We start from the raw sequence: 17024 nt of genomic DNA, 5'->3' as shown, positions 1-17024 counted from the left end.
TGATGATAGAAGGAAAAGATACTCTGAATACCTAATAGTCCTAAACTTGTATATAACTAATTATAGAACCTTAAAATATGTTGAGCGAAAATTGATAGAATGACAAGAAAATTTGATAAAAATACATAGTGGGAGAATATCTCTTAGTAATCAACATACTAGTCAATCAGACCAAAATTATTCAGGCTGTAGAGCATTTTACCATCACAGTTAGCAGGCTGGCTTCCTGATCATATGTAGGACTCTGCACCAATCAGATTGAGAATATACATGTTTTGAGGTACAAAATAGTTGTTTTCTAAAAATTGATTATGTACCAGGGCGTGAAGTAAGTCTCAATCAAATCTGTGACATACAGGTCATTTTTTTTCTGACAGCCATACAATTCGTGTACAAATTGATACGTGAGTCACCTCCATACATTTGAAAATTATTGGGTCATGGGGAAAGTGATGACTTATTTTTCTATGCAAAAAAAAAAAAAAATTCATCATGACTTTCCTGACGACCGAATACAATGTGTATGTCCGACTAACTTGTTATGTCATATGTCACATCATAAAGGAACTAAAAATGTTTCTGACTGAACAATAAAGAAATAGTCATGTGGGGTACGTGCTAAGAAGCGCATCTTTTGGCAGTTTCATCACGTGTGAACATCATGGAGTGTACTTGCACATACCTGAATGGTACAGCCGAACGTACTCCAGGCTACTCCGTACAGTGCATATAATCTTCGAGGCCATTGTTGCATATGTGGTCCGCGTCTTTATGCAGTGCGTGACTTTGCCATATATAAAAGTTCATGAGAATATGCCAAAGTTGTACTCAAAGGATAGATACACATGCATATATTAGAAAAGAATACCTGGGGCCAGCCAGTAGCATGGAGGTTAGGGTGGCTGGATCCTGTTTGGCCAGTTTTGTGGTTCAAGTCGTGGGCCCTGTGGTTCGAAATACATTTTGGGCACATGTAAGTGCATTTCGAAAATTCCAAAAGGAGGGAGAAATGGAGGAGAAGGGACTGCAGCTTGACCATCCTCCATGAGAAGTGATTTCTCACTTTCTCTCTTCCTCTCTTCTTGGCTCTCTGTCTCCAGCCAGCACACACACACCCTGGCGATATTTTTTTTAAAGGAAAGGAAAGAATCATTGGTTATTAACAATCTTGGTGTCTGACTCAAGAAGCAAAATAGGGAGGGCAGAGGATAAACTGAAAGAACATGGAAAGTAGGAGCTAGATAGTGGCAGTAGTGTGACGCAGTGCTGTGTGGCCAACCCATGTGAGGGGGTTCCTGGTTCATGTCTAGAGACCTCCCTGAGTACACTAGGCACATGTATGATTGTGAGCAGAGAGGACGAAGCTGGGGCTGAATTGTGGTCACAGGATCCTGTCGGGGTGCTGTTCTTCTCTTGCCCATGAAAGAAATAAACTTATAACAAAGGAAAGAAAGTGGAAAGAAAGAAATACTAAAGAACAAAAGATAATAAAATAAGGATTAAAGAGGGACCAGCAGATGGCATAGAGGTTTCATCACTAGATTCCCACATGGCCAACTGTGTGCGATTCGAATCCTGGACTCGGTGGCTTGAAAGTCATGCTGGGTGCATATGAATGTGTCCCTGAGATCCCAGAAAGAGAATGGAGGAGAATGGATTGCAGCGTGGCCATCCCCCCCTAGGATGTGATTTCTCACTTTCCCTCCCACTCTGTGTGTGTGTGTGTGTGTGTGTGTATGTGTGTGCGTGTGCGTGTGTGTGTCTGTCTGTCTGTCTCTCTCATGAGCACATATGCCCTAAGGCAAAGGCTTCAAATAAATCAGTAAACAAGTAAGTAAGTATTGAAGAAACAATGCAACAAAAACCAAAAGCTGATTCCTTGGGAAAATGCATCAAATGTAACAGAGGAAAGACACAAATAGCAAAATTCAGAATAAAGATGGGAACAGAATTCTAGACAGCAGAGATTTTAAAAATAAGATACAGTGACTAGCTTTATGATAATGAATTTAAAAACATAGAAAATAGAAATTTTCCTGGAAAAGTTTAACAAAATTGTCTTAAGAAAAATAGAAAACAAGGGACCAGCAGATGGCATAATGGTTTTGTCTCTGGATTCCCACGTAGTTGTCAACGGTTTGAGTCCCAGACTTGGCAGCTTAAAACTCAAGCCTGGCATGTATACATGCGTGCCCAAGATCCCGAGAGGAGAATGGAGAAGAAGGGATTACGGCGTGACCATCCCCCCTGGGGAGTGATTTTTCCTTTTCTGTCTGTCTCCCTCTGTCTCTCTGGTGACTGTACACACCCTATAGCAAAAATCTCTCTTAAAAAAAAAAGAAGAAGAAGAAAACAAAAATAGACCTTACAGCAATAAAGAAAATATATTCATTTGACAAATATTTATATAATGTCCCTGGCACAGTTTTAGGCATTGGAGACACAACAGTGAATGAAAACAAAGGTTTCTGTTTTCACAGAGCCTCTTTTCTAGTGGTCGGAGACAGATAATGAATACACTATATTGGGATTAATTATTATATGAAGATAAAGTGAACTGAGGATGAGCATTTTATATGGAGACCTGAAAGAATGAAGGAATAAGCACGGGGATGCAGAGAAAGTGGTCCCGGTCGTGGGAGCAGGTGCAGAGGCCCCAAGGCGGGAGCATGTTTGGTGGGGCAGGGCGAGTGCTATGCACAAGGCAGACTGGCAGAAGCAGAGAGAGCTGACGTCAGCGGGGGCCAGATCTTGGGATCTGTACAAGGGCTTGTGCTTCAGTTAGAAATCTACCCATTGCACAGTGATGACTATAATCATTGCTACTCATAAGACTATAGAATTCATTAGTTAAATTTATGTGGAATTTCTTGGCTTTACACTATTAAAGTGATAGATTTTTTTTTCATCCACAAGTAGTCATCATTTGTCAAACATTTATTAAGTCAGGTGCAGTGACCATGGGTTAGGGCTTGTGCTAACATAAAGAATACAAACACGGGCCAGCAGGTGGTGTGGTAGTTAAGGTGGCTGGATCCCACATGACCAACTGAGCAGTTCAAGTCTCAGACCTGGCAGTTTGAAAAACATGCAGGGCGTGTGGGCATGTTTGCCCAAAATTCCAGGAGGAGAATGAAGAAGGGATTGTAGCATGGCATTCCCTCTTGGGGGTACTTTCTCATCCTGCCACCCCATCTGTCAAATGTACATGTCCTGTAATGGCTGGATCCCACATGACCAACTGAGCAGTTCAAGTCTCAGACCTGGCAGTTTGAAAAACATGCAGGGCGTGTGGGCATGTTTGCCCAAAATTCCAAGAGGAGAATGAAGAAGGGATTGTAGCATGGCATTCCCTCTTGGGGGTACTTTCTCATCCTGCCACCCCATCTGTCAAATGTACATGTCCTGTAACAAAAAATATGGGGGGAAAAAAGGAAAAAAGAATGCAAAGATAATCAGACATGGTAGTGCTGTCTGCTTAGCATGGGAGGCAGACCTACAACTTTTTGCAGTGTGTTAGAGGCTACAGTAGAGCAACTAAAATAGGAAAAGTAGGAGAGGCCTCCGATTTTTATTTTGTAGAGTTTGTAAAGGTATGTATTAAGAGAGGGGGAAATGGCCTGGCCACAGGTGGTGGGAAGCTGCTGTGCAGGGGTGGGCCATATGAAGAACGGGGTTTAGCCTATGGGTTGACTTGAACACACTAGTTACAAGCAATAAACGTCCATGATCTGGTTGGCTGGAAGAGTTGGGAGGGGTCACAGCCAGGAGACCACATTGAGGGTACCTTTCTTATTCTTGCTTTTTCAAGACGAACTAAACTTAAAAAATAATAACAATATAGGAAGGTAAGTAGATATTTTAAAAGTAGCTTATATATTCCTATTTATTAGCTTAAACAGGATGAAAAATTGGCCTTCTCACTTAGTAGCAGTAATTGTGCAGTTTTCTTACTGCCAAGATGAATACCTGAATGGGGCACTGATCACACCCATTTGCGTTGTAAATAACCCACAGTAGTAGAGAAGAGAGAAATGTAGTAATACATATAGAATTTGAATCATAGCATATTCATAGCATTTCCGATGGCTTTTTAAATCTTCAAAGCTGATTCAACATGAAGCGATGCTACTTACGTTTTTCTTTATTAAAAAATGATATATTGCAAGCTTTTGCAAGTTTCTTGTTGGTAAAACTTTATTAAAAGTTGAGGCCAGCAGGTGGAATGGTGGTGGTCATGGCACTGGACCCACACATGGCTGACCACAGTTCTAGTCCCGGACCTGACGACTTGAAAGTCACTCTGGGTGCTCTCCTCACACCACCAAGCCGATGACTAGAGGAGCAGCCTAAGTTTGCTGTCCTCCCCAAACAGAAAAACTTCAGAAATCCTGATCAAAAAACTAGGAGAGCTGGGACAGGACATAGGCGAGCTGAAGACAGAAATCAGTCGAGGAAAATGTACCATAAGAGTCTGGTGGAAGAATGGAGTGGAAAAGAGGACGCTGCCTTTCATTAATAAGTAAATTACTGAGGTTCTGACAATTAGTACCTTGAGAAAGGTATGAACTGAAGAGCTGCAAGAGACCTTGGTGGATGATCATTTCAGCTGCCAGCCTTATGCAGCGAAATGGAAGCCACCTTGGACATTCCAACTTTGCCAGTGCCAAAGAGAACAGAAGAACTGCCCTGCTGAGCACTGTTCAAACTTCGGACCCACAGAATTGGAAGTAAATAATATTGTTGCAGTTGAAAGCCACTAGGTAGGTTGTTGTAGCAATGGATAACTGAATCCATCAGGGTGAACCAAGTAAGGGAATCAGGTGTATGGTTGTTTTCCTGTAACTTAGATGTAGAAATGATTTAGTTTTGAGGGTACCTATTCCATTCAAAAGCTTCCTGGTTTGAGTACTTTTGCCTTCTTTTGTTATGCTATCCTCCTATTATCCTTTCTCTTTTTATATAATAGAATAGTTTTTCAGTATATTTTCCAGGGTGGAAAGAAACCATGTCCTTGACTGGGGAGGAATTACTACGTTATTCCTATACTCGTTAGGCCCATCATTTCAATATTATGCAGGAAGTTTTGAAGAAAACATCTTTGAGAAACAGACCCTGCAATTAGAGTAGGTGATCCATGGCACAGTGTCAAACATGATTAAAGGGTTGTGAACTACATGCATTGACTAAATTAACCAGAGTTTCGTTCTGCCTCACAGGGTGGCATATAAATTCAGTCCATATAGATAATTATTTTCTTGTGAATTACATCATTTGATTCTCAATAGTAATCAAATTAGCTAAAGACTTTGGTAACATAATTTATTGGGCCATCAAAACTAAAAATTATCTTATCTCTCCTACCTTCAAGAAAACAGACACCTTAATTGCAACTTGAAAAGAACTGGTATAAAAAATTCAATGTGAGGGATACTTATTTGTTTAAAGAAAAGCTCTACGAAGGCACATGTTACAAGTACATAGAGGGCATGTAATTATAGTTTGGGATTTTTTTTTTATTTATTATTATCATACTCTTGTTTATATTGCATTGAATCACATATAACTTTACAGTATATGACATTTCTTTTTCCAGAAGGAATACCATGCAAGTTAGTCAAGACAAAGACATTACTATCCACATCATCATCATCAAATAGCTTTTCATAATTTTTTCCAGATTATTATTATTCTCATTATTTTTTTAAACATTCAATCACTATTTATCATTTTGTTTGTAAAAAGACTTTACCCAACATGAAATACTTCAGACCAGTCCAGTTGAGAATAATATACATGTTATCATCAATAGGCAATAAACCATTTCTGTGTCCCACTTAAAAAAAAAAAAAAGAAAGAAAGTCACTCTGGGTGTTTGTACATGCATACCTAAAATCCCAGGAAGAGAATGGAGAAGGGATTGTGGCATGGCCATCCCCCCCCCCCCAGTAGGATCATCTCTCTCTCTCTCTTCCTCTGCAACAAGCGCACATGCCCTATGGCAAACAAAACAAAACAAAACACCTTAAAAAATAAAAACTTTATTAAAGGCATATTTGTGGAGCACATAGCCTGTTCTTACAGAAACATGTTTGCTGTTTTAGGTGGTTTTGCTCTCAGAGCACTCAGGTGCTCTGACAATGCCCTCGCTTCCTAACCTTTGATGCACGTTGCTGAGTGTAGATCGCGTCCTCATTGTTACCTGACTGAATCCTCACGGCTCTTTGAGGTAGGGACTGCATGCCCTGTCCCAGGCTTGAGGCAGCTGAGACAGAGTGAGCTTGACTAACAGGACTGTGTGTTTAAGAAGGGGGCAGCTGGGACTGGAACCTGGGCAGGACTTCAGAGCCCACACCCTGCTACCCAAGGGAACTTGTTGGTCAGGGGAGATTCTGGTGTGGCCGTCCCTAGTCTGATTGAAGTAGGGCAGCACCTTGGTAAGTTTTGAATGATCTTTCCTTGCTCTAGAATACAGTTCGGAAAGCCTAACTGTCACCACGTATTTCTCTTCTGTCCTGGGATATGTCTATTCTGCCACAGTTCCAGTCCTGGCTTTGCTACTGACGGAGCATGGACAAGTCATATAACAAGTCATGGGAAGAGATTAAACTAGACAGATTTCTCTCTTCCCTCCTAGCTCAGTCCACGCTGAAACGGAGTCCACCACGATGCAGTGTTGCTAGTGAGTGGATACTGAGCATGCTTCCATGCTGGAGGTCGGTTACGCTAGACTTGTACAGATTACACCAGGCTGCTAGCTTTGGCCACCCCAAATACATGTGTGCCCAATTTAAAGGCTGGGACTATTCCCAGCAGGCCCGGGCTGGTCACAGACAAAATGGAACACTCAAGGACTAAGCCCTAAAAATACCTCATAAAAATGCTTCCTCCATAATGGAACAGGTAATTACTGTGGCAACAACAAACTAATTTGAAGTGTTAGCTGTTAATTAAAACATTGCAGAGGTGTATAGTTGTCTTTTGGTGTAACCAGAGCCTCCGTTCAAACTTCATTAATCACTTTACAGTTAATGTGTTGAAGAAGGTCAAGACAATTGAGATGCAGTATCCGTTGAAAGTAAACAAATTCCTTTTCTCCAGGTAGAATGCCATTTGCAAAGTTAAGGGGCACCCTCGACTCATGCCTGGCCTTGCCTTTGTCATCCAGCTCTACTCGATGATGAAATGTTACGTCGGTACTGTCATTGCGCTGTAAACCAAACCAGGCAGCGTCTTTATTGCTCGAAATCGAACCCAAACTTCCACGGATGAATTAGCGTGCGTCATAATTAAATCATCAAGCCTCTCTTTCTAATTCACTTGGAAAGAGGAGATCTTTCTTTTGGGAAAGAGATCGGTTTCTTGACAAGCTAATTAGGTTGCCCAGCTGCCCAGTATTGCTCTATGTTGGACTGTCTGCTAATCGTGCCCTTACTGGTGCAGCGGGCCTCGAACGTCCAGGCGTTGCTTACTGTTCGCAGGCCCAGCAGTGCTCTTCTTACACCTTTCAAGTTCTTGTGTGTGCGTTCACTCCTTGTTTTCGTATGTCGGTCTTTGGATAGTGATTCTAAAATACAGGATTTTAAAAAGTTGTAACTGAGAGAAGCTTTGGTATACAAGGGGGAAAATAATGCATCATTATTAAATCTTACATTATATTACCTGTGTTTACCTGATTGAAGTAGGGCAGCACCTTGGTAAGTTTACTGAGGTGCTTCTAATCACATTTCAGGTAGCTTAGTCCAATAACTTCTCTGTCATTCACTGAGGAATATACAGTGTACGCTTGTATATATCAGTTTTTTACATGAGTTTGGATATAGCATTAATCAAATGATAGCTTAGAACGTAACTTGTTTTTTTTTTGGGGGGGGAGGTTTTTGCTATAGGGTGCATGCATGCACTCACCAGACAGACAGAGACAGAGAGACAGAAAGCGAGAAATCACCCCCCAGGGGGGATGGTCACACCGCAATCCCTTCTCTGCCATTCTCCTCTGAGGATCTTGGGCACGCACGCATACGTGCCCAGCGTGAGTTTAAGCCACCGGGTCTGGGACGCGAACATAGCCATTATGCTAACGTCTGGTCCCAGAATGTAACTTTTTAAAATGTGATTTTTTAGAGTTTTTTTTGCCTTAGGGCGTGTGTTGCTCATCAGAGAGAGTAAAAGTGAGAAGTCACCCCCCGGGGGTATGACCATGCCACAATCCCCTCTCCATTCTTCTTCTGGGATCTCGAGCAAGCATGCTCATGTGCCCCGGCATGAGTTTCAAGTCAGTCCAGGACTCCAACCATGGTTGGCCATGTGGGAGTTCAGCAATGTAACCGCTATACCATTCACTGGTCCCCAAAAGTGTGATATTTTAAGTAAGTGGTAATTTCCTCTAAACCAATATTGTATAGTGATTACATCTACAGAATCTACCACTTTATACAAAACGTAAAATATTTTTAAAATTGATTGACTTTTGGGGGCTCACCAGTGGCATGATGGTTAGGGTTGCTGAACCCCACAAAGCTGACAGTATGGTTTCAGTTCCGGACCCAGCAAGTTGAGAAACATGATGAGTGTGTGTGCCCAAAATTCCGAGAGGAGAATGGAGGAAAAGGAATTGTGTTATGGCCACCCCACCACCCCAGGGGGTGATTTCTCACTTTCTTTCTTTCTTCCCTCCCCACTCCCCAGCAATTGCATGTACCATATAGCAAAATTTAAAAAAAAAGAATGATTTAAATTTTATAAAAAAAAAATATATGTAAGGGTCTTCCCAATAGTTCATGGAAAATGTGTATTATGAAAAAACTATACATGGATTTCAACATTTTTTTGCATCAAAATAAACTCATACTTTAAGTTTATTATTTTGAGTGTGTACGTGTGTAAACTTTTTGAAGTCCTCTAATATACTAAGGAAGTTACAATTTAAAGTCTTTGGACACTTTTACTTTGGTGAACAATCACCTAATATTTATAACTTTACCTTTAATAAGATATACCCCAGTTTCTGAACACTTAATTGATATAATAAAAGCAAAATTTACATTAAATAATTGACTTGACCTCTCTGTGCTCTCAAGTAAAAAAAAAAAAAAAAAAAAAAAGATTTCCAAGTCAACAGGTCTGGGACTTGAACTGCAGTCTGCCACATGATAGTCCAGTGCCTTAGCCATTACGCCACCTGCTAGCCCATCTTTTCTTTTTTTAAAAAGTTATTTATTATTTATCTGTTGTGATTTTCAGGCTGTCAGGTCTAGGACTTGAACTACGGTTGGCCATGTGGAAGTCTAGCACCTCAACCACTACGCCACCTGCCAGCCCCTTTTCCTTTTTAATTTGTGAGAGGGTGCTAGCAGGAGAGAGTGGGTAAGTCCTTATAACAATAATATGTGTGGGTAAATACATAAATACTATATATATGTTTTTCCTAGTCTTTCCTGAATTAATAACATTTTATAAGTGAAAAATCTTACGAATACCCCTAGACTCTAGTACCTAACCATTTCTGTAAGTCAGTCACTTTCAAAACATTTGTCAGCCATCACTTAATTTACTAAAAATCATTGAATTGCGGGAACCAGCAGTTAGCGTAATGGCTATGTCGCTGGACTCCCACGTAGTCGACCGCGGTTCGTGTCCCGGACCCGGTGGCTTAAAACTCACGCCGGGCACGTGTGCGTGCGTGCCCAAGATCCCGAGAGGAGAATGGAGGAGAAGGGATTGAGGCATGACCATCCCCCCTGGGGGGTGATTTCTCGCTTTCTGTCTCTATGTCTCTCTCTGTCTGTCTGGCGAGCGCACGCGCCCTACAGTGAAAATCTCTCAAAAAAAAAAAATCATTGAATTGCACCTTAAAATTTACATGAGTAAATTTTATCATATGAAAAATGTTATCATCTGTAAAATTTATGTAATTAAAATGTGATTTTACCGTAAAGCTCTAAAAGTTGTTAAAAAAAAATGATCAGTGCAACCAAACAAATATTTCTACCAAAAGAGCAGGAAACAGTGTTTTCACCTTAGTAACAGTAGTAGAATATGTAAGTTTTGTTTTTATTTTTATTGTAAGAGAATTGCAATTTGGGGAACTAGTAAATATATTTTACAACTGAGCAGATAAGTACAGAGAGTTCTTGAGGGTCTAACTTCTATTCCCATACATCTTCCCTACCCCATTCACATCTTTTTAAATTTTTTTAAAGAATTCTTTCTTTGGGACCACCAGATGGCATAATGGTTATGTCAGTGGACTCCCATGTAACTGACCATGGTTTGAGTCCCGGACCTGGCGACCTAAAACTCATATTGGGTGCATGTATGTGCATGCCCAAAATCCCGAGAAGAAAACAGAGGAGAAAGGATTGTGGCATGGCCATCCTTTTCAGGGGGTGATTTCTTGCTTTCTCTTTCTCTGTCTCTCTCTATCTCCGGTGAGCACATGGACCCAATAGCAAAAAACCTCTTTAAAATTTTTTAAAAAAAGAAAAATCATGTCTTTAATTAACTTATTATGATTACTCTTTAAATGTTGTATATGGTATATGTGCTCACCAGGAGAGAAGAGAGAGAGGGAAAGTGAGAAAGCAAGTTGCCAGGTTTGAACTGTGGTCGGCCATGTGGGAGTTCAGGGCCCTAATCAGCATGCCACCTGCTGCTCCTCCTCCCATTTACATCTTAACACTAGTTGAGTGAGAGAAAGAACAATCTGATCTTGGCTAATGTGTGAAATTCTCTCCAGAGAAAGGTTTTAATTCTTCCAAACTGATTGGCATCTTTACCCTTTTATGGCTGTACAGTGACTGCTTGTTTATGTCATGTCGTTTGTTTTGAAACTTTAATAAGGCAGATTGTTTCTGGAGCATGGCCAGAGTATGTGGTCCTGGCAGGAAACGTGTAAAGGCCACATTTCATTTAAACCCAGTCTTGATAAAAAGTAATGATTTTTCACTTCTGTAAACCTTTTTTTCTGTTACTTATTTCCATAAATTAACATATTCATATTTCTTGACTTCAGTTGTAGTTATTTTGCCATATCTGATACGTCGAATTTTTTAGGAAAAGATGAACCAATTGGTTGATCCCTATACCCTACGATTTCTTATATGAAATTATATTGTCAGCCAGAGCTAATTGTGTTCTGGGATTTTGATGAAGTATAGTAATAGCGTTCACCTGCAAATGCTTGAAAGAAACACAAGCAAAACCTCCCATCATGTGGCTCTGTGCAGTGCTTAGGAGGGGACCGCAGAGGTACCCCCACAGCAACCGCTCAGCCTCTGTGCTTCAGAGTTTGCGTCTATAAAAGGAGGGGACTACTACCTGCTTTACTGTAAAGGGTTTTTTTGAGATAACATAACGAGTCACTTTGTAAACCATTCGCTTCCACAGACATGTAAATGACTGATGTTATTAGTGTTCTTTGAACCTATGGTATATCCCATTGCTGTAGAGATGTTTAGATTTGTGTTTCTGTTCTTAACCATTTTGTAGGTTGTTCAACCATCCCAAGTGAACTTGTTATTTCTTTTCTTCCCATAGAGCATACCACGTCCCGAGTGGGAAAATATTGGCTGTGAAGGTAAGCACTGGATCCCTGTTGTGAAATTCTCGATGCTCACTGCATTCCTTTCCCCTGTGTTATAGTTTGAATACATGCCCCCCAAATGCACGAGTCGAGCTATTGTAACGAGATTAAGAGGGCGAAAATTTGATCCAGTTAAAGCGAGACCTTCGGGAAGAGATTGGGATTCAATTCATTTTGGTGTGGTCCCCCATGATTGAGTTCTGGCTTGATAATGAAACAGAGACCCTTACAGACAGCCGCTCTGCTCTGACCCTTGTGATGTGATAGTGACTCTGCAGGATGCTCTCCAGATGTGGCCCCTGGACCTTGGACTGCTAAACCATCAGCTGAAGAAAGTTCTGTTTTTATAAATCAACCAGTTTGGGAGATTTTGTTATTAGCGACCGAATGAATGTTAGCTTGAGTCATAGATGTGGTCAAAGAGGAGATGAAATGGTTAAGGTTCAGATGTAGATAGAGCAGGGGAAGCAGTGGACCTCTTGTGACATTCAGACACCTGAATGTGTTTTAGCCATGTCCTATAGTGATCATTTGTAGGGTTGGCCCCATAGCCTACTGGTTAAGGGAGCAGGATCCCACATGGCCAGCCATGATTTGAGTCCTGGCCTCAGCAGCTTGAAAACCATGTTGGGCACCTATGTGTGCATGTCCAAAATCTTGACAGGATGGAAAATGGAGAAGAAGAAATTGCTATGTGACCTCTTCCGTGCACCTTTCCCTCTGTCACATACTTGAGGTGTGGAGTCGGTGACTGTGGCACTGTCTTTCCCCCACATCCTCAGTCACTACAATATAAAGCTGGAGGTGTCTGCCTTGGCTCCTTCTGGCATCCTGAAACACACAGGCACTGTCCTTCCAGTGGAGTCACCTCCCCTGAACTCAGAGACACTCTAGGTGGTCACAGCCCCACCCCCACCATTGGTGACTCATCCCCTATCTCTGCAAATTCCACAATCCTATCCTGCTGTGTGGCTTTGGCTTCTCTGCCACTGGTTGCTGGTGCTTGACCTTCCCAGCATTTTAAGTCTCACAGATTTCCCTAATGGACTCTGTCCTGAGTTAGACCCCTGACCAAACACTTTACTGCCTCAAGTCCTAATCCCACAGAGTCTCACTTTCAGAACTGGGCTCTTAGCAAACAACTATATTAGGGCCACCTTGTTCCTCATCCTTCCCACAAACTGGCCAGGCCCTCTGCAGCTCAACCCCACACCTTCACAGGCAGGTCCTCTGCTTTACCAGACTTTTGCTTCCTCTTGTGCCCTTTATCTCCAATCTTTGGGCCTTTAATAATGAAGGGTTCTAATTTTTTGATATACTATATGCTAGGTATCACACTCGATGTTTTATAACTATCATCTTTAATCATTAAAATTACAAAGTAGGTTTGGGACCAACAATAGACCCCACATGGCCAACTATGGTTCAAGTCCTGGGCCTGGCAGCTTAAAAATCACACCAGGCATGTGGGCATGTCTGCCCAAAATCTCAGGAGAATGGAGGAAGGGATTGTGACATGGCTATCACTCCCGGGGGTCATTTCTCACTTTTCCTCTCTGGTGAATGCATGTGTTCTATGGCAAAAATCTTTTTAAAAAAATATAGCTACAAAGTGGGCCTATTTCAGATTTGAGGGAAATGAGACTTGGGAATCTGAATCAGAAGTCGGAAGAGGCCTTCCAATACTATACTGAAAAGGAGTGGAGAAGCTGGATAAACTTGTTTTGTACCAGTTTTTCTTTATATGAACAGCAGGCAGACTGAGATAGAACTAAAGAAACTAATTCCATATACTGTTGCCATAAAAAGTATCAGATACCTAGGGATAAATCTAACCAAAGAAGTTAAAGACCTCTGCAAGGGAAACTATGAGAAGCTAAAAGTAAAAAAAATAAAAAAAAATTAAAAATGATACCAAAAAGTGGACGGACATCCCATGTTCCTGGATTGGAAGAATTAATATAATCAAAACGGCAGTTCTACCCAAATTAATCTACATATTTAATGCAAATTCCATTTAAAGTACCAGAGACATTCTTCACAGATCTAGAAAAGACAGTCATAGAATTTGTCTGGAATCATAAAAGACCTCATATTGCCAAAACAGTCCCGCACAAGAAGAGTGGAGTGCGCAGCATCTCACTCCCTGACCTGAAAATATACTATAAAGCTGTGATAATCAAAATATCATGGTATTGGCACAGAAACAGACATGTGGACCAATGGAACAGAATAGAAATCCCAGAAATAAACTCCCAAACATATAGCCAGCTGATTTTTGAGAAAGTGTACCAGTCAAACCAGTGGGAAAAGGAAAACCTCTTTAGCAAATGGTGCTGGAAAAACTGATATCCACCTACAGAAAGATGAGTCTGTCTCTACCTCACCATTGTCAAAAATCAATTCAAAGTTGGGACCAGCAGTTAGCGTAATGGCTATGTCGCTGGACTCCCATGTAGTCTACCGCGGTTCGAGTCCCGGCCCCTATGGCTTAAGCTTACACCGGGTGCGTGTGCCCAAGATCCCAAGAGGAGAAGGGATTGCGGCATGGCCATCCCCCCTGGGGGATGATTTCTCGCTTTTTGTCTCTGTCTGTCTGGTGAGCACATGCGCCCTATAGCAAAAACCTCTCCAAAAAAAAAAAATAAAAATAAATTCAAAGTGGATCAAAGATCTAAACCTAAGACCTCAAACTATAAAACTACTGGTGGAAAACATTGGGGAAACTCTGGGAGACATTGGGGTAGGAAAAGACTTCTAAAATAAGACTCCCAAAGCTGTCAGTAATCCCAAAAGTAGACAGGTGGGTTTACATCAGATTAAGAAATTTCTGCATCACAAAAAGTACAGTAATTAGTGTGAATTGACAGCCCTCGGAATGGGAGAATATTTTTGTAAACTATGCTTCAGATAAGGGACTGCTAACCAGAATACATACAAAACTCAAGCGACTTACCCAAAAAAAGATGATCAACCCAATTAAAAGATGGGAGAATGAGCTGGAAAAACAACTCTTCTAAGGAAGACAAACAGCCAAAAGGCATATGAAAATATGCTCAACATCCCTCATCATAAGGGAGATGCAGCTCAAAACCACAGTGAGAGGAATAATGGCCATGTTGCTGAACTCCCATGTAGTTGACCGTGGTTCAAGTCCCGGACCCGGTGGCTTAAACTCACGCCGGGCATGCGTGTGTGCGCGTACCCAAGATCCCAAGAGGAGAATGGAGGCAAGGGGATTCTGGCATGGCCATCCTCCCTGGGGAGTGATTTCTTGCTTTCTGTCTCTCTACCTCTCTCTGTCTCTCTGGCGAGCGCATGCCACTATAGCAAAAACCTCTCAGGAAAAAAAAAAAAAAAAAAGGTACATGCTGGTGGGTGTGGTAAAAGGGGAACTCTTACACTGCTGGTGGGAATGTAAATTGGTCCAGCCACTGTGGAGAACAATTTGGAGTTTCCTCAAAGATCTACCAAGAAAACTACCATATGATCCAGCAATCTCCTTGGTATCTACCCAAAGGACAGAAGAATGCTTAGTCATAAAAGTGCTTGCACATCTATGTTTATTGTGTTATTCACAATTGCTAAGACATGGGACCAACCCAAATGTCCATGAACAGAAAAATGGATTGAAAAAGTGTGGCACATATACTCTATGAAATACAACTCGGCCATAAAAAACAACAAGATCCTGGCTTTTGACAGAAAGTGGATGAACATGGAAGATTTACTGCTGAGTGAAGCAAACCAGGCTGTGAAGGAGAGACACTGTATGTCTCTAGTTAATATAAACTGACTCTCTGCACTCTAGGGCTGAAACTGAATGACTAGAGGATATAGAAACATAGAAAATGGTTAGATACCAGATACAGTTTGGGGATACTATACACGTTATCATCACCGTTAACACTCAACATTATTATTAATATTTCAGAACTTGTCCCTACCATTAAGTTGGCCTTTTTCTTGGTCTTTGTTTTTTGTTCTCTTATTTGTCTGTCAGTTTTCCTGGAATAGTACTCCCTTCAGAATTTCTCAAAGAGCTGGTCTGGTGTTGGTAAATTCTTTCAGGTTTGTTTATCTGAGAATGTTTTTACCTTTCTTCCCACATGAAGATAATCTTGCTGGATGTGGTACTTTTGGTTGAAATTGTTTTTCACTTAATACTTTGAATATATTTTCCCATTCTTACCTTGCTTGCATTATTTCCAATGAGAGGTCTGATGTTAGCCTGATGGGATATCCTTTGGAAATAACTTGACGTTTTTCTCTTGCCAATTTTAGTATCTTGTCTCTGTGGTTTTGGTCAATCTGGCTATGGTGTACCTTGGAGAAGATCTTCTTGGATTGATTCTTATGTGAGGTCCTTTGTATTTCTTGGGTCTGGATATTTGAATGACTCTCTAGGTTTGGAAGATTTTCTTCCAGGATTTCATGGAATAGATTATCAATGCCCTGATTAGTTTCTTCGCCTTATGGGGTAATGATTATCTGGATGTTTGGGTGTCTAATGGTATCTAGTATTACTCATATATTATTCTCATTTTGGGGAGTTATTTTTTCAGTCTTTTTGGTGAACTTTTCTAGATCAGAGTTTCTATCTTCTGCATCTGAGATTCGTTCTTCTGCATGATCTAATCTGCTTTTAATTCTTTCTAGGGAGGTTTTGATTTCCTTTATTACAGCCTTCACCTCTGCCAATTCCATTTGATTCTTTTTTATGGTGTCTATCTCCTCTTTAAGATCATGGAAGAACTTCCTCACCTCCTAGAACTCAGTGTCTCTTTCTCCAACATTTTCTGGAGTTCATTGTCTCTCTTCTCTTGCATCTCTGTTGGTTGTATCACTATGAATACCCTAAATTCTTTATCTGACATTTCCACAGGTTCCATCGTACTGTCTGTGGATGGTAAAAGGCTGTTCTTTCCCCTTGGGGGAGAGATATTTTCTTGATTTCCCATATTTCTTGTGCCTCTGCAGTGGTGGTTTCTGGTCATCTGATGGATTATATGTTAGTTCCTACCTGGCTTTTCGCTGGGTGTTGGGCCAGAAGAAGAGGTTTGGGGCAGAGGCTTTCCAGTCAAAGGGGCAGGGCTGGGCCCACCTCAGAATGCACATGAATTCTGGCTTTTTTCCCTCAGGTGTCTTTTTTAAAATGCTTATCCAATTTTCTCTTACTCTTTTAATGTTGAAGTGTTCATCATGAATTGAATTTGACAGTAGTCATTTTGAAAGTTTTTTTTTCTCAGATGAATTAAAAAGTGTTGGAAGAGGCAGGGCCAGAATTTAAAATGCAGTTCATCTGGCTGCCAGGCTCATGCCCCTCTTCCACACCAGCCTTCACACAGGCCGCTACCCTGCTTATCCCACGACTTCCATCCGTCCTTCCAAAGTTCACCTAAGCTGCCTTCTGAACTATCCACAGTGAGAAATTGGTTTC

The 17024-nt window shown here is 41.1% G+C and overlaps 1 protein-coding gene across 13 annotated transcripts in view; it reads left to right on the top strand.

Moving 5' to 3' along the window:
- MAP2K5 (mitogen-activated protein kinase kinase 5) overlaps positions 1 to 17024 on the top strand; it is a 332934-nt gene that overhangs the window by 92236 nt on the left and 223674 nt on the right. For all 13 annotated transcript variants that reach the window (XM_014589750.1, XM_014589747.1, XM_014589744.1 and 10 more), the window contains one exon: positions 11539 to 11578. In XM_014589750.1, coding sequence (XP_014445236.1) covers positions 11539 to 11578 — 40 coding nt within the window. The remainder of the gene's footprint in view (positions 1 to 11538; positions 11579 to 17024) is intronic.

The sequence above is a fragment of the Tupaia chinensis genome, unplaced genomic scaffold, assembly GCF_000334495.1.
Source record: "Tupaia chinensis unplaced genomic scaffold, TupChi_1.0 Scaffold000377_2, whole genome shotgun sequence".
NCBI classification, from domain to species: Eukaryota; Metazoa; Chordata; class Mammalia; order Scandentia; family Tupaiidae; genus Tupaia; species Tupaia belangeri.
Note: the sequence above shows the minus strand (reverse complement) of the source record. Positions and strands in the feature narration are given on the sequence as shown.